Genomic DNA, 22817 nt, shown 5'->3' with positions numbered 1-22817 from the left:
GTTTTTAAAAATAATCTTTTTTTTTTTAAAGGCCACTGAAAACAAAATGGCCACCGCGCATGCTCAAATGGCCTCTGCAAAGCCTGGCATGACCTAGAGCCTCACAGAGGCCATTTGAGCATGCACGGTGGCCATTTTGTTTTTGGCAGCCATTTTTTTAAAAAAAATTAATTTTACAAAATGGCACCCCCCCCCTTCAAGTGGTGCCCGGGGCACGTGCCCTGCCTGCCCTACCCCTAGATACACCCCTGGCTGCATCCAGATCAGGCAACACAAGCTGCTTATTGTTGGAAAAACCTGGAGAATTGCAAACATGGAACTCTGAGTTTGCCCTTTAGTGGTAGAACATGTGCGTTGTATGCAGAAGATCCTGGGTTCAATTCCAGAAATTTCCAGGTAGGAATGGGAAAGACCGTGTGCCTGAAACCTTGGAGAGCGGCTGAGAGTTAGTGTAGATCAGAGCTGCTCATGTTAGCCCCCCCCCCAGCTGTTTTTGGACTACAATCCCCATAGTCCCCAGACAGAGTAGCCAATAGCCAAGGATTATGGGAGTGGTAGGCCAACATCTGCAGGAGGGCCAAAGTTGAGCAGGCCTGGTGTAGATAATACTGGTAATATTTCCAATAATACAATGGTCTGACTCAGTACAAGGCAGCTTCCTATGTTCCTAACCATAGGAAGCTGTCTTATGTTCAGGGCTGCCCTATTTCCAGGGTCCTGGTGGGTATATACTTGGGAATGGGGAAGAAGCATGTACATTGCCATGAGCTCCTCAAAGGAAGAATGGGATATACCTACTACTACTACTACTACTACTATGAATATTTATATACTGCTTTTCAACAAAAGTTCCGCCAAAAATAAAATAAATAATAAGCAGTCCTTTAGATCTCTGTGTCCTATAGGGATTTAAAGGTGAAACACACCTGTGACAAAATGCAAACCTCCATCATCTTGAAGGGAGAGCATCACTCCACAACATCTAATAGACACGTCCTCCACCAATTCCCTAATCTTATCTGACACAGGAGATAGCGACACTTTGCATCTCATCACCTGGGAAGGAAGTAATTAGAATATTCTTTGAACTATGGACAGGTGTAAGACCCACTGGGCCCAGCTCACCCTATCATGGCTTTAAAGCTAGAGGACAAAGGCCTGGCCAGGGTTCACCCTTTTCCATCTGCAAATGGGTGTTCTGGGGAGAAGCTATAGAAATTAACACCCCCTCAGCCAAGGACTTGCCTACTGACTGAGGCTCTTCTCACGATCAGCGGGCTAAGCCCGCTCTCCCCGCAGACGATCAGTCAACCGTCCCTGGGCGGCTGTAGCGGCCGCCCACATGACTGCCGGCTCTGTCACGGAGCCAGCGGGGGCTTGGGAGTTCCAGCATGAGTGCAGGGCATGCTGGAGAGACCCCCAAGCCAGGGGCTGCTTTTTGGCCTCCCGGTCGGGCGTCTCCTCATGAATTGCTGCACCAGCACACGATCCAGTAATCCCAGTTAGCGGAGTGCTCACTCTGCTAACCTGGGCAAAGGAGAGGGGTGGTTTGGGGGATTTGCTGCCGGGAGCCGCTCGGCTCCCATGGCAGCACACGACTGCCAAAAAGCCGGCTAGGCTCCCTTAGCCCGCTTTTTGTCAGTTGTGAGAATCACCTCGTAGACGAAGGTAAAACTCAGTGCTAGTCAGTTAGTTAATGCTTTTTGTATTTTCTTTTGAATTCCTGTGTGCCTTCCTTTACTTCCAGTTTCAACCTATTTCCCCCCAATTCCTGATTCTATGTGCAACCTTTGCTTCTAATAAAGTTCATATACTTAGAAGTGGCTTCAGTCTGATTTAACAGTTTCTGGAGGGTTACTTGCAAAACACTTCCTCATGTGCCTCGTAAGGTCATTTGCTACTGTTATTGTACACTGCCCAGAGCCTCTTGATGGGGCGGTTTATAAATGTAATAAATACATACATACATACATACATACATACTGTTGAATTGTTTCCAGTATAATATATTGTTGTCTAGAGCTGGGTTGTACAGTGCTTGAGCTGTGTTGTAGGGGTGTGCAATTCAGGATTTCGGGTGATTCGGCTCGGACCCGAACCGAATCACCCCTGTTCTGTTTTGTGCCCGAATCTGGGTCACACGAATCACCCTTGATTCGGTTCGGATTTGGATTTAATCCGAATCCGAATAGATTCGGGGGGGGTAAAAAGGGGCCCAGGGGCAAAATTTTGGGGTGGGGTGGTAGTGCCCAATGGGTAGAGTCTACCAACCCAATTTTGGGGGGATTGGGCAAAATCCTGATTTTTTGTGAATTTTTAAAGTTTTAGTGACTTTGGGGCAGTTCGGGGGCATAGCATGGGATCTGGGCAAAAGGAGTGGGGTGGGGTGGTAGTGCCTAATGGGTGCAGGCTACCACCCCAATTTCAGGGGGATTGGGCCAAGGGCTGATTTTTGGTAAATTTCTGAAAATTTCATGTCTTTGGGGCAGATTGGGGCATATTGGGGCAGAAAGTGGGGCCTGGGGCAGAATAGTGGGGTGGGGTGGTAGTGCCTAATGGGTGGAGGCTACCACCCCAATTTCAGGGGGTTTGGACAAAGGGCTGATTTTTTGAGAATTTTTGAAGTTTTAGTGACTTTGGGGCAGTTTGGGGGCAGAAAGTGGATCTGCCCCAAAATAGTGGGGGTGGAGTGGTAGTGCCTCATGGGTGGAGGCTACCACCCCCATTTCAGGGGGATTGGGCAGAGGGCTGATTTTTTGAGAATTTTTGAAGTTTGGGTGTCTTTGGGGCAGATTGGGGGCAGAAAGTGGATCTGCCCCAAAGGAGTGGGGTGGGCTGGTAGATAGTGCCTAATGGCTGGAGGCTACCACCCATCCCCAATTTAAGAGTGATTGGGCAGAGGGGTGAATTATGGTGAATTTATTTGTATGAGGTTTGTCTTCATAAGGTGAAGTGTGCTAAATTGATTACTTCCTCATATTATTCATAGTAAAGGAAAGTGTGAAAAAGTGAAAGTGGGGTCATGAGAGTTGTTTAATTGAAAAAAATCTCATTTGCTATGATAGAATGAGAATTCACACCTCAGAAAAAACTTCTGAGGTGTGAATTCTCATTCTATCATAGCAAATGAGATATTTTTCAATTAAACAACTCTCATGACCCCACTTTCACTTTTTCACACTTACTATGAATATGAGGAAGTAATCAATTTAGCACACTTCACCTTATGAAGACAAACCTCATAAAAATAAATTCACCAGAATTCCCCCCTCTGCCCAATCACTCTTAAATTGGGGATGGGTGGTAGCCTCCAGCCATTAGGCACTATCTACCAGCCCACCCCACTCCTTTGGGGCAGATCCACTTTCTGCCCCCAATCTGCCCCAAAGACACCCAAACTTCAAAAATTCTCAAAAAATCAGCCCTCTGCCCAATCCCCCTGAAATGGGGGTGGTAGCCTCCACCCATTAGGCACTACCACCCCACCCCACTATTTTGGGGCAGATCCACTTTCTGCCCCCAAACTGCCCCAAAGTCACTAAAACTTCAAAAATTCTCAAAAAATCAGCCCTTTGTCCAAACCCCCTGAAATTGGGGTGGTAGCCTCCACCCATTAGGCACTACCACCCCACCCCACTATTCTGCCCCAGGCCCCACTTTCTGCCCCAATCTGCCCCAAAGACATGAAATTTTCAGAAATTTACCAAAAATCAGCCCTTGGCCCAATCCCCCTGAAATTGGGGTGGTAGCCTGCACCCATTAGGCACTACCACCCCACCCCACTCCTTTTGCCCAGATCCCATGCTATGCCCCCGAACTGCCCCAAAGTCACTAAAACTTTAAAAATTCACCAAAAATCAACCGTGAACCGAATCACCCGAATTTTTTGTGCCCGAACTTCGGGTGATTCGGCTCGTGCCCGAAAAATATCGGCGGACATCGGGGGTGATTCGGTTCGGCCCCGAATCACCCGAAATTTTTTGTTTCGGGCACAGATCGTTCTGTGTCCGAAATTTTTTGCACATCCCTACTGTGTTGTACAAGTCCCAAGCCAGACAGTTCTAGGTTGTTAAAGCCATGTCTAAGCCTGGTCAGTGGCTGTCTTCAACTGGTGGCAGTCTACCTGGAAGGAACAGTGTAGCCCTAGATTGGGATCTCTCTATTGAGGATAGATCCCAGGAAAGCAAAGAGTAACCACCGTTTCATCACAACACCTCTTTGAATTATGCTTGGACGTTGACCAGTAGCCAAAGATGCTGCTGTTGAGATATATCCCATATGTTTGATCCCAGCCAATAGTCTAGCAATTGGTACTATTGTTGTACCCCAACAAAGAGAGGTTCTTTTCTGGGTCAGTTGCCAAACACTTCACCAGCCGAGAAGGATGTAAAAGGCTTTATTTTGCTCTATAGTAGCAAAGGTCCTGGATAGCTCTCGCTCAAGTCCAAGACCCCGTTCATTTACAAGCATGACATATTTATAACCTAGAACATGATACGTAGGTACTGCCCCTTTTCCTTTGTCTGGACTTTCTGTAAATTTCCAGCTAACTTCTGCGCATGTATTCTTTTAGGTGAATACCTCATAACCTTCTTATCTAGTCTCTCCTGGCCCTCCTTGGCACAGAAAAGCAACTCCTTATAAGGAATCCCCTAGGCCCCCCTTACACAGACAGAATATATCAAAGGTAACATGGCTTCGGTCTGGTTCAGGCCTACACCACTATGGACCAACAGAAGTTTCCAAGTAGTCTTCAAAGGCAGCATGTGTCCAATCGGACATACATTTGGCAAAAAACACTGCATGTGTCCCATCTGGCATAAAATTTCTCTTCATCAGTACTGCAAACTTGAGTTGATATTTCCATTGAGCCATCACCCCAAGATCATCTTCTGGTTAGTCGCTGCCAGTTCCTAAAAAGGGAAACATAATTAAGCCCAGTGGGTTAGGAATGCCTAATTCGGTATAAGATTGGCCTGATTTACACAGTCATTCACATCTAGGTTTAATGTGGGTTACCAACATTAGTGTGATTGTATGAACCCATACCAAAGCATGTTAATGTTCATAACCCCCAATAAACCTAGGTTCGAACAACTGTGTGAACCAGCTCATTATGTTGTTCAGCGACAATCTTTTGCACCTGGGGATAAATCCCACTGAACTCCATAAGGCTTACTTTCAAGTAAACATGGTTAGGATCAGGGTCTTAGGCCACAATTCTATGCACTTTAACTTAAGTATACTTCACTCTTATGTGTGAGACTTCTGAATAAAGATGCATACAGTGTGGTTAAAGACTGCAACTCTAAGCACACTTCTGTGCAGATACGAATACAACAAACATTTATATTCCGCTTTTGAACAAAAGTTAAAGTACATTTAAATAGATAGATAGATAGATAGCTCCCTGTCCCCAAAGGGCTCACAATCTAAGAAGAAGAAAAAGGATAGACACCAGCAACAGCCTTTGGAGGGATGCTGTGCTGGGGATGAATAGGGCCAGTTGCTTTCTCCTTACTAAATAAAGAGTAAATGCCTCTTTGCTCAGTTAGCAGGGGTCTAATGCACTGCAAGCAATGAGACATACTTCTGTGTAAACATGACTCAGATTATAAAAACATATATATATATATATATATATATATATATATATATATATATATTAAAGCAAGCAGCTGAGAAATGGTTTGTGTGGGATGGAGAGTGCAATCCTACACCTAATTCCATGGAATAAAGTTCTACTGAATACTGTGGTAAACCTGGATAGAGCTGGCCTGGCTGCTCAGATCCACTGAATCCGATAGGGGCTTAATCCCAACTAAGAAAAAGCTTGTGCCACAATGCCTGGGGGGTGGGAATCAGAATATGAAGAGAAGGGGGTCGTGGGCAAAATTTCCAGTGGCCAGAACATGAGACCTCATCCCCCGCGCCTCCTGCTTCTGTGATTAGCAGAAAGTTGAAAACTGTTAGGTTAAATTGCCACCACACTATTTTTATTTTGTTTATTTTGGGATCTTTATCTCAGCTTTTTCAGTTGGAGAGCACTGAAGGGGGTTACAGTCAAAATAAACATACAGTTCATTAACAAAACCAACAATAAGCCAGTGTAGCAGGAAAACGAATAATGGACGTTGCTACCCCAGCAGCTGATCTGTTGTGAATGGCAAGGTTTTAAGTTCAGTCCCCAGATATCACTAATGCTCTTTAAAGGTGCCATGTGGACCACAGGGGGAAACAGCCCCTCAAGGTGTGCTACGTAACAAACGGGCCAGGTAGTTTACGTTACTATTACAGACATATTTTTATATTATCTTTCTTTATATTATTATTTTTAATTAAAAAAATAGAATTTACAAAAGCTGCCTGGAGCCGGCGGGTCGGGGGAAGCTGTGCAAAGGAGGGAGCTTGTTTTACCTGAAGCTGCTGGAAAGCTGTATCAATTTGATTAAAAATAAATGAATATTTTTTCTTCTTCTGCAACATGATATTCATTTGGCCGAATGTCTAATTAATTAAAAGCCTCTGGATTTCAGCACCATGGGAAGAAGACTGGCAACGTACCAGCCAAAAGCGGGACCAGAACCCTAAACACTAAACTCTGAAGGGGGACGCTCTAACCACTACGTAACGGAGACAAAACCCGTTCTAGGACGCTGATTGGCTGCAGGCGGACAAAGGCTGCCGCTCGTGCTCCAGCACCTGCCGCGGCCGCCACTTATTTTTCCCCAGAGGCTCTTCCAATGGACGCCCCTTCCCCCTTCCTCTCCCTCCTGTAAGAGAGAGGAAGGGGGGGAGCTTACGTCATCCTGTGTATGCGCGCCTGCGCGTCAGTCTCTGGCGGTATAGGTCGGAAGTGACCGCTTTCGGTCGGACCGGTTTGTGTTTGTCGCTGGTTCCGTTTCCGGGGCGCTCTTGGAATCAGCCGGTTTCCTCGCTTGCGGTGGCTAGAGCCGGTGACAACATGAGTTACGAGCACCGACGGGATTGGAACCGCGGGGCCGGGCCTCGCTCCTCTCAGTCATCCACCTCCACCGGCCGTGGGGGAGGCGGCGGCGGCGGCGGCGGCGGCGGGGGAAGAGGCGGGGGTCGGGGCCGTCCCCCTCCCCACCTGAAGGGCCGAGAGATTGGCCTGTGGTACGCGCGCAGGCAAGGCGAGAAGAGCAAAGAGGCCGAGCGGCAGCAGGTGGGTGCAGGGAGAGGAGGCTGCTGGCGGCGGCGGCTTCACGGTTTCCATCCTGCTCATCTGCTACCCTGGCCCAAGGGATGGCCTGAGCTCTCCAGAGTTGGCTGTCTACCCATTAGGCTCCCGAGTTCGCGGAGGGTGTGCTTGGCAAGGAGCTGCAGCCCGCCCCCCCGCCCTCTCTGTGACCAGTAGACAAATTTCCCTGGCTTTTTCCCATGTCACATTTGACTTGTTTATTCGTCTTTGCAACGTCTTTGTTCACACGTTGCATTTCAACATGACCAGGGCACTTTCCAGATTACCTGGGACAAGCGTGGTACATAGGAAGCTGCCATATACCGGGTCAGACTATTGGTCTATCTAGCTCAGTATTGTCTTCACAGACTGGCAGCGACTTCTCCAAGGTTGCAGGCTGGAATCTCTCTCAGCCCTATCTTGGAGAAGCCAGGGAGGGAACTTGAAACCTTCTGCTCTTCCCAGAGCGGCTTCATCCCCTGAGGGGAATATCTTGCAGTGCTCACACTTCTTGTCTCCCATTCATATGCAACCAGGGCAGACCCTGCTTAGCTACGGGGACAAGTCATGTTTGCTACCACAAGATCAATGCTTCATCTTGGCAGGATTGTATTCGCAATGATCTCCAGAATAAAAAAAATCTTACAATGGGGAAAATACAGCAACCTTTTTGTGACACACATTATTTATTTATTCAATTTCTGTACCATTTCTCCAAAAATAGCTCAAGGCCGTTTACACAGAGAAATAAAAATAAGATGGCTCCCTGTCTCCAAAAGACACACAATCTAAAAAGAAACATGATAGACACCAGCAACAGTCACTGGAGGTACTGTGCTGGGGGTGGATAGGGCCAGTTACTCTCTCACTGCTAAATAAAAGAGAACCACCATGTTAAAATGTGCCTGCCAAGTTATGAGGCAAAGATATATAACTTGTTAACACTATATCGCAGCAATTAAATCCGAAACAAGGCATCTGAAATGTGAACGGCACCCCGCTGACAGCATAGGGACTATGGGGTTACAACACAGGAAGTACAGAAGCACGCTTAGCAGATATGCCGTGATCCCAGTGGTAGAGTCTAATCTGGAAAGAGCCCATGTCCTTCATGCTAAGCTTTTTGTAGATGTTGGGCCCAATGGATTGTGGGTGTAGGATGCGACTCCAGGTTGTGAGCCCTTGATGTACATTGGCACATTTGCATTGTATGTGCTTGGGCATGTTGCAAATCTGCCAGCACATATATGGCAGACAGAAGTTGTTGTTGCTGCAGTGCTCCTCCATGCATGCATGCATGAATGTGTGTAGGACCAGCTCAAGCTTGTGTAAAGGGCTTAAGGGACTGTGTATTCTGTGTGCAAGAAACAAAAACTCAAGACTGCAGTTATTTTATTTCATCATATTTGTACACTCTCTGACATGTGCATCCCTAGGTGGTGTACATAAGTTAAAATACAAAATAAAAACAGGATAAAATGATTAAAACAATTATGATTTAAAATTAATTAGCCTGAGAAAACAGGTGTGCCTTAAGGGACTTTAGTCTAGGTTTGAGTCCGAAACATTTCAGAGGCCATTGTAGAGGCCTCCGAAATGTTTCGGAAGCCGAGGCCATTTCAACTTTCGGAAGGGGTGTCCTTTAAAGGCGGGGAAGGGTGCACTTATTCCTCCTGCCGCTTTCCCCCCGCCAGCGCTCCATTTTTACCAAAACCCATGGGGTGGCAGCATACCTCCATGCCACCCCTTCCCCCTTTCGTCTCCATAAGTTGCCGGAAGTACCAGCTGCACGTACTCCCGTCTGCCATGCATGCGTGTGCAGCCAGTACTTCTGGCGATTTATGGCGACGAAAGGGGGAAGGGGCGGCAGGGAAGTACGCTGCCGCCCCATGGGTTTCAGTAAAATTGGGGCACTGGCAGGGGGAAAGTGGCAGGAGGGGTAAGTGCACCCTCCCCTGGCCTTTAAGGAGCCGCCCCCGCCGAAATGTGGCTGAGCCGTTTCGGGCTCAAGCCTACTTTAGTCTGCTGCTCTTTATTTTAAAAAAGCTGTCCATGGTTTATATTTTGGTTCTCCTTCTTCTTGCTTATGTTTTTATCTCGCCCTTCTTCAGGGAGTTCAATGTGATGGACAAGATGCTCCCCCTCCCCAATTTTATCCTCACAGCAACCCAGTGAGGTGATGAGTTAGACTGAGTAATAATGACTGAATGTCACTAAGTTGACATTTGAATCTGGCTCCCAAGTTCAAGTGCAACACTCACACTCTTTTGATCACTTTAAATAGAATGTGTTGATATTCTACATAGTCTTGTCACATCAGACTCGGGCTAAAAAAATCTGCTCCTTTTTAATCTTGAAAAATCACCACATGGCATATTCTCCCTAAGAACGCTGTGTTAGCAAGTCATGTGGACGACTTTCTCACTTGGATATGATTTAAGGGCCCCCCACTTCTACCATTTGTAGTGGCCATTCCTGTGGCTGTTAGGGGCATGGTACCAAAACTGTGTTTAGAATTAAATACTCTTAATCATTCTCACATGTATAGGGAAAATGAGAAGTTAACAGAAGAGGTACACTCTACATGTTTTTAGCAGGGAGTATTTGGTTCCCCTTGTGTAACTCAAAGGTCTGAAAGAGAAATCTAATGGCTCCCGCACTGTGCAAAGCTGCTGATCTAAAGAACTGGCACACTCACTGCCCATGTTCCCTCTAACAGGGGTTCCCAGACGACGTTAACTACAATTCCCAGATTCCTCAGCTTCAATAGCTTTTGTTTGGGGATTATGGGAGTTGTAGTCAACAAAATCTTTGAATCCCTGTTAGCAGGAACACTGCTTCGGAGTCCCTTTTAACTCACCAGTGTGGCTTGGAAAGGTACAGGGGGCGGGTGGGGGGGCTTGGTGGCTACTGAGCAGTACATCGTTGCACTTCTGCCCCATTCCTGTTCCCAGCAGGAGTTGCAGCGCGGGTTTGCTCCTCCATTCTTTAGTTGCTGTGAAGCTTAGTTGCTGTGGAGCCTCCCTGCCTTTGCAAGCCACGTTGGCAGGGCTTTAAATGGACTCGGAAGCAGTGAGCACTCTTGTGGCTAGATTGGTGGCTCTTTGTACGGTATGTGAGCCACTGTCTTTAACCTGGTATGTCAGCTGCAGAGTATGGCACTGCACTGCTATGCATTTTTGTTGGGAAATGGTTAAGACTTTTTTCCAGTTTTGTAGTGAGGAAAACTTAAGTTTTGTTATACAAAATGTGCTTTTCTTTCCACACTAGAGAGCTGTGGTGCGTATGGATGAGCGCAGAGAAGAACAGATTGTGCAGTTGCTGAACACTGTCCAGAGCAAAAATGAAAAAGAACAAGAAGCCATGTCTTGGTGGTCTGATGAGGAAGGGTAATTAGAGGGTTATGTATGTTGTTGTCTAAACCTAAGTATAGTAGTTTGCTTTACATAATAGTTGAACATACTATACTTGAAAATGTTTGGTAACTTAAAAATGATACTACTGATCCTTTGCATAACTAGGTATACTGAAGTCCTACGGTGTAGTTGATTGTGCATCCTGAATAGGCTGGAGCTGTTGCCAAGTGAGCAACTGATTGCCAGATTGCACCTGTCCTGCTTTCTTGGCATTGCATGTCTGCTTGTGCTATTACTGCTTTGGTATTCCAGATGTCTGTCTCAGCATCTAATAACTATACTGTGGTGGCTTTGGTAGTGGTGATCTTTTTGTATTCTGGTTTTAAACTGTCAACAAAAAGGTTTCTGGACAAAATACAAAGTGCTAGTTATAACTTATAAAGCCCTAAATGGCTTAGGTTCTGGGCATTTAAGAGAGCATCTTCTTCACTACGAGCCCCACCACTCATTGAGGTCATCTGAGGAGGTCCGTCTCTAGTTACCGCCAACTCATTTGGTGATTCAGCTCTAAAGGGCCATAACATGAATGGGGTAGGAAAACATGAGCAAGCAGATAAGTAGATTGGTAATTGATATTTGAGTAACTATTTCCTGGAGCCAGTAAGATTAGTAGGATGTATGTAGTCATAGCTATGTACAGGATTGTAGCCCAAAACTATAAAAATCAAAATGTCTACTAAAATGTGCATTCCTTTAAGTTGGAAGACTTAATGATTACTCAGATCTGTTCCAGATACACAAAGGAAGCTCCTGTAAAACCAAAACCTGTTGTGGAAAAACCTGTTGTGGAGAAGGCTCCTGAAAAGCCTAGACCAATCTTGGAGAAAATGTCCCTAGATCAAGATTCAGCATATCTTTTACAAGAAAATAAGCCAGATATTGATTTGGATGAGCAACTCAAAGAAGAATTGAAAAAGAAACAATTTGATTCCAGATATATTGAAATGAAGGTATAACAATCAGCTCAGTTTAAGAAAATACAACTTTCCTGTATTTAAAAAATATTTATTGCTGTCACCTCTTGTTAGACTTTATAGAAATACTTTTGGTTAACATTAATAATTATGTGTAATTGTTTTTAAAAACGTTAACATGTGGAGGTCCTGAGTGCTGTATTACACCTAGTACCTAAAACAGCTAAGAACAGTGTAATAAACTATGATTTAATTTGAGTTGTTCAGTGCAATAGACAGCCCAGTCTGACCTGGTTGGCAAGATCGCACTCAACCATGCATCTTCTATCCCATTTTTGTCCTTATAGAAGGTAAGAAAAATGCACAATCAGTGTTCCCTCTAACAGAAAATCCCAGATGTTGTTGACTACAACTCCCAGCATCCTCAGCCAAAGCCCACTGCAGCTAGGGATTCTGGGAGATGTAGTCAACAACATCTGGGATTCCCTCTTACAGGAAACACTGTGCTCAGTGAGAGTCATATGTATGTTACAACCTTCTTCTCAAGCAAGGGACTTGCATTGGCAAAAACTGCTAAAGGCTGGTGCAGTGCTGATTCCTTCTGAGCATCACTTCCTTTGGTGAAAAAGGCAGCTGTGTTGCAGCTGGTCACATTGGATTTTTCGACTGTGAGGTGGCTTTCTTGGGTAAGTGTGACCAGGAGGATAGGGAACACTTCTCATAGGCTTAATTTGACCATGTTGCATAATAAACTAGTGCCATATTAGAGCTGTACTTGAAAATGTTCATCGCTGATACTAGGAAACTATGTGCTATTGTCGTCTTAAACTTTTGCGAACTGCCTAGAGCCTTTGGAGTCAGATGGTATATAAATAAAATAAACTCCTTACATCTGCGAGTAATGTTTCTATTTTGCTTGGTATCTTCTTATTTTGCAGAAATTTCGTGAGAAACTACCTTCTTATGGAATGAGAAAGGTAAATACATATTTTTAAATTATCTATGTTGCCTGTATTTTGATCTTTAACATAATTGATCAATACAGGTTTAACTTAGTGCTCACCTTAACTCAGGTGAGCACTAAGATATGAAAGAAAATCTCAGCAGTGAGCTGTTAGGCTGCCATCTTGTGCACCCTTACTTGGAAGTAAGCCCCATTGATTTCAACAGCACTTACTTCTGAGTGAATATGGTAAGGCCAGGTTATCAATCCATAGAAGAGGACCTTTTTTTTGTTTGTTTGTTTGAAGGAAAGAGCATATAGTGATATGACATTGGATTAAGTCAGTTCAGTTGTTTAAAGCAGAGCTATTACTTTTCATGCTTAGCCAGTTATGAATTCAGATTTAAGATATCAATTCATTAGCTGTTAGATTTAGACTTAAAGATTTAAGATGAGACAGAAAACTAGCAAAAACAGACGTGGAGCTTGTGATCAAATTTTATGGTTTGCTCTAGTTCCATTTTGCTGTGGCTTATTTTAGGAAGGTGTTCATAAGGTACACAAATCAGCCATTTATTGCATTGATGCTAGTCTTGATTTAAATTTTGGATTTTTCCTGTTTAAAGTATGCTCTTTTGCCTGGATCTCATGCTACCTATGCAGAGTCAGCAAACAAACTAAGATCGTTCACACAACCAGCAGCAGTGTAGGAGTGGGAAAACCTGGATAGCAAGGCTTATGTGGAGCCTCCTACCCTGCTGCTCCAAAGCAGATTAAAGAGGCAAAGCCCCATCTTAACTTGGCAGCCCTGATTGTTTGTGTGATCAGGGCTGTGTGCTGCAGCTTCCAGCAGCCAATCTTCTTTAAAACCATAGAGTGCCACTTAGAGTGGCCAGGCGGTGCAGCATTGCCATGGGCAGACACTCCACTGCCTACACAATGCATATTGTGGGACTTGCTCCTCCAGGTCCCCAATGCAGTAAGCTCCGCCATACTGCTCACGTGGGCAAGAGGCGTGGTGGAGTGCTAGAGACAATATGCTTGTGTGTGGGGAAATGCAGATATATTCCTGCTTCTCCCCCTAGCCACCAGGGATTTTGGTTGTGAGAACGACCTTATTGTATATTGTTGGCTCTGTTCTGGTGCCATGTGAAACCATGGCTTAACATGACTATTGTGAGCCTTGGGCTCATGCACTCTCCTTTCTCTGCACAAAAGAGGAAGGATTTTTCATCTTTCATTTATGGTTTAGAACAGGTGGCAAACAAGCCAGTTCAGTCTTGATTTTGTATCATGGTTTGTTGGCATACTGTGATTAGAACAAGCCCAAATTTGCTGGATTCAGATGTAATAACAAGTTAAGGCTTGTTCTAAACCATGAAGAAAAGTTGAAAACTTCTTGTGATTGCCATGCTAAAAATAATAATTAAACCATGGGTTTGTGTGACATCTGAATTGAGCTATTGTGTCAGGTTTTTATTATTTGCTTGTAAGTAATGCATGTGTGAAAATGTTTTAGTCCACCCTTTATTGTTGTTTAGATGTGCAGTTTTTAATACCAAGAGTAGGAATGAGATTAAACCTTTCCATGGATGTTGATTTCTTATAAGAATCTTACTCTGCTAGACTAGGCAGAAATCTTGGGTTTCTGTAGTGAGAAGGTTAACAAGTCCACTCTGTTGCCATCTTGTGTGCCATTCCTGGAGATGGATAGAAGGAATTAGGCTAGTTTGGGTATATAGAGTGCCATGAGAGTTTGCGTGGTGGTATAAGAATGTAATCAGTAAATGTATAGCATTCTAGAGCAAGTCAGAATTGAAAATGTCAGAGATTACTTCTGTTGCTGAAAAAGCTGAATGAAATGGTAAGCCATAAACAATAATTTACATGTCAGATGTCTGTCTTAATTGACAAGTTTTCAGTTCTATTTTAATAGTTCAGTTCATAGAAAAATGAATGTGTGACCTCATATCTATGTACAACAAAGTAGTTGATATGTTCTCCATTTCCCCCCTTTTAAAAACAGGAACTTGTAAGCCTCATTAACAGTAGTCAGGTAACTGTTATAAGTGGTGAGACTGGTTGCGGAAAGACGACTCAAGTTACTCAGTTCATTTTGGATGACTATATTGAGAGAGGGAAGGGGTCTTCTTGCCGGATTGTATGTACCCAGCCTAGGAGGATCAGTGCTATCTCTGTAAGTATCAAAGGGAAATCTGAATCTTTTCCTTGCACTTTAAATCTGTTCTGCAATAACATAGTGATTGTGTTCACAAACAAAGCACCCAGATTTTTAAAATTAGGGTATTTTTCTTTAATGTGAAGGTGGCGGAGAGAGTAGCAGCAGAAAGGGCCGAAATGTGCGGTAATGGAAAGAGCACAGGATATCAAATTCGTCTTGAAAGGTATGGATTTTTTTGGGTGGGGGTAACTTTTTATATGTCAAAAGAAATTTTGAATTAATCATGTATTATCTCTGGGACAGTTTTTAGTGTGGAAATAATACTGTTTGAATACCTGGATCGAAAATTTATCCCTGGAGATGGCAGTGGGTTGTATCCCCGTAGTTGCCATGCCTTGTGATGATGTGGCAAAGCCATTCAGATCTGGATAGTGATCCGTTGCATTCATAAAGAATGGGTTCTGCGCTTGCGCAGGGACCTTGTGGACCGATTGACTAGCTCCTCGTGCCGCCTCCAACTGCCCTGCACGTGATCGTGTCTTCGTTAAGTAAGGCAGTTGGGGCGTGTCTTCCTCAGTTTCTTTTAGACCGCCATTGCGTCTAAACCTCGGATCAGATTGCTCCTCGGAAGTTTTACTTGATACTATGGCAAACGACTTGGAACGGATTCGGAACAACGTTTTGGTGCTAGACATTGGACTGTTTAAAAGGACTGGTATCTTGTTTTTCCCTAAAGTAAAAAGAAAAGAAAAGATAAAGCCGTCGGGCTTAGGATAGCCGTGAGGCGGTTCGAACTATGGCGTCAAAATTGGCGGTTAAAACAACGTTTAAGAGATGTACTAACTGCCGAGCAAAGTTACCTACTACAGATACCCATGACGCTTGTCTGCTATGTCTGGGAGAGCAGCATAACCCGGCGAACTGCAAGATCTGCTGCTCTTTCTCTAAACAAACTCTGAAAAATCGGGCACTGAGATTGAGAGCAGCACTTTACGAAGACGCGCTTTGACCCCCGACGCCGAGACCTTTGGTGTCGGGACCCTCGATGTCGAGGTCGGTGTCGAGCGAGATGGTGTCTTCCGTATCGGTACCTCCCGTAGTGGACTCTGCAACTGCGCAGTCTAAAGCCACTTCGGAGCAGGCGTTTATGCTGTCTCCTCCCAAAGGTTTCAGGTTGCTTAAACACAAGAAGGCCCATTACTCCTCCACGGATGAGGAGGGCAATTCCTCACCACCTAGGAAGAAGTCCAAAAAGACTCATATTCGTAGTAGAACCCCTTTGCCTACAGGTTTGCAAGCTGAAGCGGAGGATTGGGACACTACTCTAAAGATAACTCCGTTGCCTTGGGTGCTGCAGAGCTCGCCATCGTCGGACGGGTCACCCTCGGCATCGAGATCAACGTTCATTTCGGCATCAACGGTGGCGCCGAGGTCGACATCGATGCCGGGATCGGTATAGATGGAACCAGCATTATCGACATCGACAGCGCTCGACTCGGTATCAATGGAACCTGTATTATGGACATCAACAGCGCAGCATGCTCTGGAATCGGCAGCCATAGCAGGACCGGGTGCTCTGTGCGTGTCGACATCGACTGCCTCGACATCGAGGGGAGTGCAATCTGCGGTACGACACCGAGCGGCAGTAGACTTGACTCCTGCACGAACTCCGATTCAGTCTCCGGCGGTGATGCCTAGAGAGGCTTATGGGCCAGAAGACTTTATGGACTTTGGAGAAGCAGTATTGGAAGAGGAAATGGCTTTACCAAGGGCTAGGACTTCGCTGATGGCTCTGTTGGAATCTTGTGAAGGCACGCCGTTGGGCTCAACTTTTCAAGGTTTTGCTGCTGTTGAGGGATTGGAACAGTTGACTTCCGCTGAAGTTCCCAGGACTCCATCCTTGTCTCCATTGAGAGCGCCATTACGGCCTTGGGAGTCGAGTCGACTTGTTTCTGCTGCTACGAACCCAATTAGGCATCTGGTTACCCCGTCGGTTGAGCGGCACAGTCTGCCTAGACCTATACCTGTCCTGGCGCGTTCGGCTAATGTATCTACAGCCACGTCGTTGGATGTTGGTCGCATCACACATTCTTGTGGCTTCAGGCATAGCCCGGACATGATTTACCCGCCGGACTATGCTGAATACAAGATTTGGAAGGCGCAACAGGGAATCTGTCATCTCGCTAGTCCATTGGAGTCGCAAGCGCCATCGGAAGTGGCTAGAATGACAAGCCGTCCAAAGATGGTTATCAAAGATCACCAGAGGGTTTTGCCTAAAATCCCTATCGGCCTTGTCCCTAGGGGTAGTGTTACTTCTGCGCATGATACTATGAGCAGTAGAGGCAGTGACATGGACACCTCATGTATATCTGACACTGACGGCAGTAATTTGCCTGAACCAAGTGAGCCGGACCCGCCTGAGGAGGTAGCACTGAAGACTTCCATTTCTCCCACAGAGGAGTTAAAAGCATACTATGCACAAATACGGGAGATGGCGGAGGCCTTAGGCCTAGAGATTAAGTTGCCAGAATTGGATCTGAAGGATCCTGTGTATAATATGATGGCTAAAGCAAAGCTTACTCACCCTGTATCCCTTCCAATGATTCCAGCTATATCGAAGGCGGCACAGTCTGCGTGGGAGGTTCTGAGGACATCCACGGCCACCTTGAGAAAGTGGGAAGGTTTATATCGGGTGCAAGAGGATGAGAACACTTATCTTGTAAGGCATCCAGATCCAAACTCCATAGTGGTGGAGTGTGCATCAACGAAGGGTGGTCAGTGTCACACTACCCCTGCCGACAAAGAGGGTAGAAAGCTCGATGTTTTGGGGCGGAGGGTATATTCCACTTCTAGTCTTGCTGTCAAAATAGCGAATTATTCTGCCTGTATGATACGATACGCGCACCATCTCTGGGACACGTTCTTCCAGGACTCGTCCTCAATGTCCTCTGGTGACTTGCAGAAGGCGCTGGCACAGACCTATGAGAAAACGACTGTAGTTACTAGGCATTTGCTTAGTACTTTTAAGCATCTGGCTGTGACTGAGTCGCGGGCCATGGCCACAGCCATTACCTTGCGGCGCCATGCGTGGCTCAGGTCAACAAATTTACAACCAGAAATGAAAGATAAGATAGAGCACTTCCCCTTTGATGGGAAAGGACTATTTGCGGAGTCAACGGACGGGACAATGGAATTGTGGAAGAAGATGAAGTTCACAGCTAAGTCCTTCATGGCAGCTACATCTTCGACTGGTCAGTAATCCCGTAGTCGTTCCTATGGAAGGCAACAAAAACGTTATTCTTATAAACAGGATAGAAAAGAGTACAGGAGACAGAACAGACCTTACCAAAGGAATAAGCCCTATTACCAAAAGTCAAAGGGACAAAAGACAACCAAGGAACAGTCAAAGCAGTCTCTTTGAAGTGCAGGTCCATCCACAGCAAAAGCACATAGTAACACCAAGTTCAGTACCCGAGGCTCCCAACACCAGCCTCATGTTAGCCAATGTTTCCATCAAATTGGCACGCCATGCCAAAACGTGGCACAACATAACATCGGATCAGTGGATACTGAAAATCATAAGCTTTGGTTATGCGATAGAGTTCAAAGCTTTGCCAGCTTTTCAGGGTGTGAAGTACACCATGTCAACTCAGGTGTTGCGAGTGGAGGTAGAGATGTTACTAGAGAAAAAGGCAATAGTGCGAGTGCCGTGGATGGACAGACTGAAAGGGTTTTACTCCAGGTATTTTCAAATCCCCAAGAAGGATGGCGGGATACGGGTGATAATGGACTTAAGAGATCTAAACTGTTATGTGGATACGAAGAAATTCAGAATGATCACTTTGCAGGCAATTCTGCAGCTCCTGGCGAACGAAGAGTGGGCGATCACTCTGGATCTGAAGGACGCCTATTTTCACGTGGGGATCCGCGAGAGGCACCCAAAGTACCTTTGCTTCACAGTGGGCGATATAGCATACCAGTACATGTTTTTGCTGTTTGGTCTCTACGGCCCCACGCATGTTTACAAAGGTGATGGCAGTCATCGTAGCATTCTTAAGAACAAGGGGTGTAATGTTATATCCTTCTTTGTACGACTGGCTTCTGGTGAACAGCGACAGAGAAAAGTTACTTCTCAGATTCAGCTGGTCCTACAACTCCTGAGCACGTTGGGAATCAATGTGAATTGGAAAAAATCGAAATTGATCCCGCAAAGGCAGGTGGACTTTATAGGTGCGGTGCTGAATTTCGAAGAAAAGAGAGCGTACTTGCCGGAGTCCAGATTCCAGCAGATCAGAGACCTTGTACTCTTGTTCGAGAGGATGCCGCAGCAGCTGGCAGAGTCCATTCAGAGGCTGCTGGGGTTGATGGCTTCCTATATCCGTCTACACATGTGCGACCTTCAGTTATGGTACCTGCGCAGTTTTCGTCCAAATTTAGACAACCAGAAGAAGCTGTTGCTCATCCCGGATTATGTGTTGGAATCACTTCAATGGTGGATCCAGCGCAACAATCTTCAAACGGGGTAATGTTCCAACCCAGGACGCCATCACGTTGGGTTACGACGGACGCCTCCCTTTGCGGTTGGGGGGCACACCGTGGCCATCATCAGGTCCAGGGACAGTGGACCCTGGAGCAGAGGCGAAAGCATATAAATTACCTGGAACTCCAGGCTGTGTTCTTGGCATTGAAGGCTTTCAGACCCCAGCTGCAGGGAGAAATGGTGCAGATAAATCTTGACAATACAACCGCCATTGCATACTTGAACAAGCAAGGAGGGACAGTGTCCCGGTCCCTGTGTCAACTGAGCAAGCGTCTTTGGATGTGGTGTATTGCGCACGACATACTCCCCATGGCGTTGCATATCAGGGGAGAAGACAATGTCCAGGCGGACGAGCTGAGCCTCAGCTTACAGCTGAACCAGCATCACGAGTGGGGGATAAACAAAATTTACCTATGGCCAGTGTTCAAGAAATGGGGCTGGCCAAAGATAGATTTGTTTGCTACTGCTGTGAACAGAAAATGTCAGAGGTTTTGTTCGTGTGCAGGACATGGCGAGAACTCACTGGGCAATGCGTTCCAGCATCTTTGGACAAAGGGCCCTTTCTATATGTTTCCTCCTCAACCACTGATCTCCCGGGTGTTGTCACAGATACTCCAAGATGGGACGAAGGGGATCCTAGTGACTCCGTGGTGGCCCAGGCAACCATGGTTTGCGCTTCTGCTAAAGCTGTCCCGCGGCCGGTATCACCGGTTTCCGGATTACCCGGACTTGTTAAGCCAGGACTGGGGGTTGATATTACACCCTCAACTTCACACGCTGAGGTTGACAGCTTGGCAAATAGGTTAATGAGTAAAATACTACTTAATAGTAGAAAGCGCTTGACCAGGCGCAATTATACAAGTAAATGGCAGAGATACAAGGTCTATGCAAGGCAGAAGGGGTTCTTCCCAAGGAAAGCGATGGTCAAGCAGGTTCTACTGTATATGATGACCTGAAAATGTCTGGTTTGGCAAATGCATCTCTCCGTGTGTACCTAGCGGCGATATCGGCAGAGCATAAGGGCTGGGATGGTACAACAGTGTTTTCGCATCCCGAGAGTAAAAAATTCCTGTACCTGCCGGTTAGGCGGCCTGTGCAACAATGGGACCTGACGTTAGTTTTGAACGCAATGACAGAGGAACCGTTTGAACCTCTGGCAGCGGCTGCGTTGAGGATAGTGACATTAAAGACAACGTTCTTAGTTGCAGTGACGTCGGCTCGTAGGGTAAGTGAGTTAGCAGTGATGCGTGCTGACGGCCCTTATACCCAAATTTACCCACAGAAGGTCATAATGCGCTTGGATCCAAAATTCAGGCCTAAAGTGGTCACAGATTTTCATATAAATGAGGATATTGTGCTACCGGCGTTCTTCCAGGGCCCTCAAACACAGTTGGAAGTAAAGATGCATTCTTTGGATGTGAGGAGAGCATTGTTGCACTATATACAGGCTACTAAATCGATAAGGAGAACGAACAAATTGTTTGTGCTTTATCGGGGAAAAGCTAAAGGCTCATTGGTTACGCGACAGTGACTTTCTCAGTGGATCATACGAGCTATAAGGCTAGCGTACAGCTCTCAAAGCATAAGGCCGCCAGGATCTATAAGAGCACATTCTACAAGAGCTTATGCGGCATTGGCTGCGAATTTGGCGGGGGTGCCAGTGCCAGATATCTATAAGGCGGCTACTTGGACAACATGTCATCCATTTGTGAAGCATTATGCTCTGGACATTCGGCAGTCAAAAGATGCAGAATTTGGCCATAGTGTTCTTAAAAGAGTCCTGCCTTGATGACCCGCCGCCGGAACTGGGAGCTGGCTAATCACCCATTCTTTATGAATGCAACGGATCACTATCCAGATAAACAGGTTGCTCACCTGTAACAGATGATCTGGAAGTGATCCGTTGTATTCATAATACCCGCCCAGCCTCCCCACAGAATCAAGGCAATGGGATCAAAGTAGCAGAAGAAATTGTCAGTACGAATAACTATTACTGGCGGTCTGCAGAAACTGAGGAAGACACGCCCCAACTGCCTTATTTAACGAAGGCACGATCACATGCAGGGCAGTTGGAGGCGGCACGAGGAGCTAGTGAATCGGTCCGCGAGGTCCCTGCGCAGGCGCAGAACCCATTCTTTATGAATACAACGGATCACCTCCAGATCATCTGTTACAGGTGAGCAACCTGTTTTTCTGTGCTGCTCTTTGCACAGGTGCAGCAGCATAACCTTTAGTGGTGTAGCAGCAGGACTGGAATAATGACTAGCCCTAAATGCAGCTTTGTAAGCACAGCTGCTCATTGAACAGGGACATTGCAGGTTGCTCTTATGAAAGCTTCATGATAGCATCTTGCAATGAGGCTATATAGGAAGAGTTTTATATAGTAAACTCATTTTTGGGAGTGGCAACTTGCGTGATTCAGTTGCTAATCACTCCTCTGCAAATGGGTCATGCTGACTTGTAAGAATTGCTGGCTGTATTGGCTTCCATATTTAGTTTTATCACCCAGCTCTCAGAATTATTTGTCCTAAGAATTTAGATCTGACTGCTCTCTCTTTAAGCTTATGCTACAATATTTATTCTATTAAGTTGCTGTCTGGTTAGGCCTGGCTGTAACATATGTATAAAAATGGAGAGCAACCAAGGTCTAACTAGTGGGAATAACGTGTGCTGTTTGCATATGCAAAGATTCATAGAATGGGGCAACTAAGAGATATCAAGCATTGTTATCTCTCTCTCCCCACCATCCACAATACCCTCTACTGGTAACATGTCTTTATGCTCATTCTGCACAACCATACATTGGTTTCTGATTCTTAATAGGTGAGTAGTGGTGCTGTTGCTTGAAGGTATGTTGACTGTCATTATAGGTCTTTAAAGTATGTGCCCACCTTCTGGCTTTTCAGTAATTTTTCAAATGCAGCAAAAAGGGGTATTAAAGTATTCTTAATGGATCTCTTTCAGCCGGTTACCAAGGAGACAAGGTTCAATTTTGTACTGCACAACAGGAATTGTCCTACAGTGGCTCCAGTCAGACAAGTATGTCTCTTTCTCTTTTGAAAACAGATAATGAATATATTTCGTGAATCAGTTGCTGCTGCGAATGGTTGCATTTGCCATGCCCACTAATTTCCATTTATTTCTAATTGTTTATTAATGTATTGTTTCTGATAAACATGGGGGTTATCAGCTCTGCACATTTTTTTGTTATAGGCAATTATCCAGTGTTAGTCACGTAATCCTTGATGAAATCCATGAGAGAAATCTTCAATCAGATGTTTTAATGACCATTATTAAAGATCTCCTAAGTATACGACTAGACCTGAAAGTAATATTGATGAGTGCTACCCTGAATGCTGAGAAGTTTTCCGAATATTTTGGTGCGTGAAATTATCTATGCTTTTTAGACTTGTGGAAAAAACCCTGTATTCTGTCAGGGATATAGCAGGTTTTCACAGTGCAGTAGTGTACTTCTAAAGAGGAAAATTAGACTTTTATTTCTCTGCCTAGTTGGTGGTGATGTAGTGAAGTGATACTCTTTCCTTTTAGCAAACTTGGGAAGAAAACACTGCTGGATTGTTGGTAGTTTAATGCATAATTTCGCGACAAAAATAAGTGTTG

At 45.4% G+C, this 22817-nt stretch overlaps 1 protein-coding gene and 1 long non-coding RNA gene across 4 annotated transcripts in view; one reads left to right on the top strand and one right to left on the bottom strand.

The window, feature by feature from the left end:
- Nucleotides 1-4379: 4379 nt before the first annotated feature.
- LOC128350868 (uncharacterized) lies at nucleotides 4380-6800 on the bottom strand. The gene is made up of 2 exons (XR_008319484.1): nucleotides 6418-6800; nucleotides 4380-4913 (listed from the first exon to the last, which is right to left on the bottom strand). It is a non-coding gene; the product is annotated as an uncharacterized LOC128350868 (long non-coding RNA).
- Nucleotides 6801-6831: 31 nt separating this feature from the next.
- DHX36 (DEAH-box helicase 36) overlaps nucleotides 6832-22817 on the top strand; it is a 51465-nt gene continuing 35479 nt past the window's right edge. For 2 of the 3 annotated variants that reach the window (XR_008319483.1, XM_053309693.1), the window contains exons 1-8: nucleotides 6832-7186; nucleotides 10472-10590; nucleotides 11351-11567; nucleotides 12470-12508; nucleotides 14501-14671; nucleotides 14800-14879; nucleotides 22161-22235; nucleotides 22410-22576. Coding sequence is in view for 2 of the 3 variants with exons in the window: in XM_053309693.1 (XP_053165668.1) it covers nucleotides 6965-7186; nucleotides 10472-10590; nucleotides 11351-11567; nucleotides 12470-12508; nucleotides 14501-14671; nucleotides 14800-14879; nucleotides 22161-22235; nucleotides 22410-22576 (1090 nt within the window). In the remaining variant the exon portion in view is untranslated. Of the gene's footprint in view, nucleotides 7187-10471; nucleotides 10607-11350; nucleotides 11568-12469; nucleotides 12509-14500; nucleotides 14672-14799; nucleotides 14880-22160; nucleotides 22236-22409; nucleotides 22577-22817 lie in introns of those variants that run through there. The other variant, XM_053309694.1, reaches the window with a different exon arrangement.

This window comes from Hemicordylus capensis, chromosome 3 (assembly GCF_027244095.1).
Source record: "Hemicordylus capensis ecotype Gifberg chromosome 3, rHemCap1.1.pri, whole genome shotgun sequence".
Lineage (NCBI taxonomy): Eukaryota > Metazoa > Chordata > Lepidosauria > Squamata > Cordylidae > Hemicordylus > Hemicordylus capensis.
The sequence above is the reverse complement of the archived record's forward strand: the minus strand, read 5'-3'. Positions and strand labels throughout refer to the sequence as shown.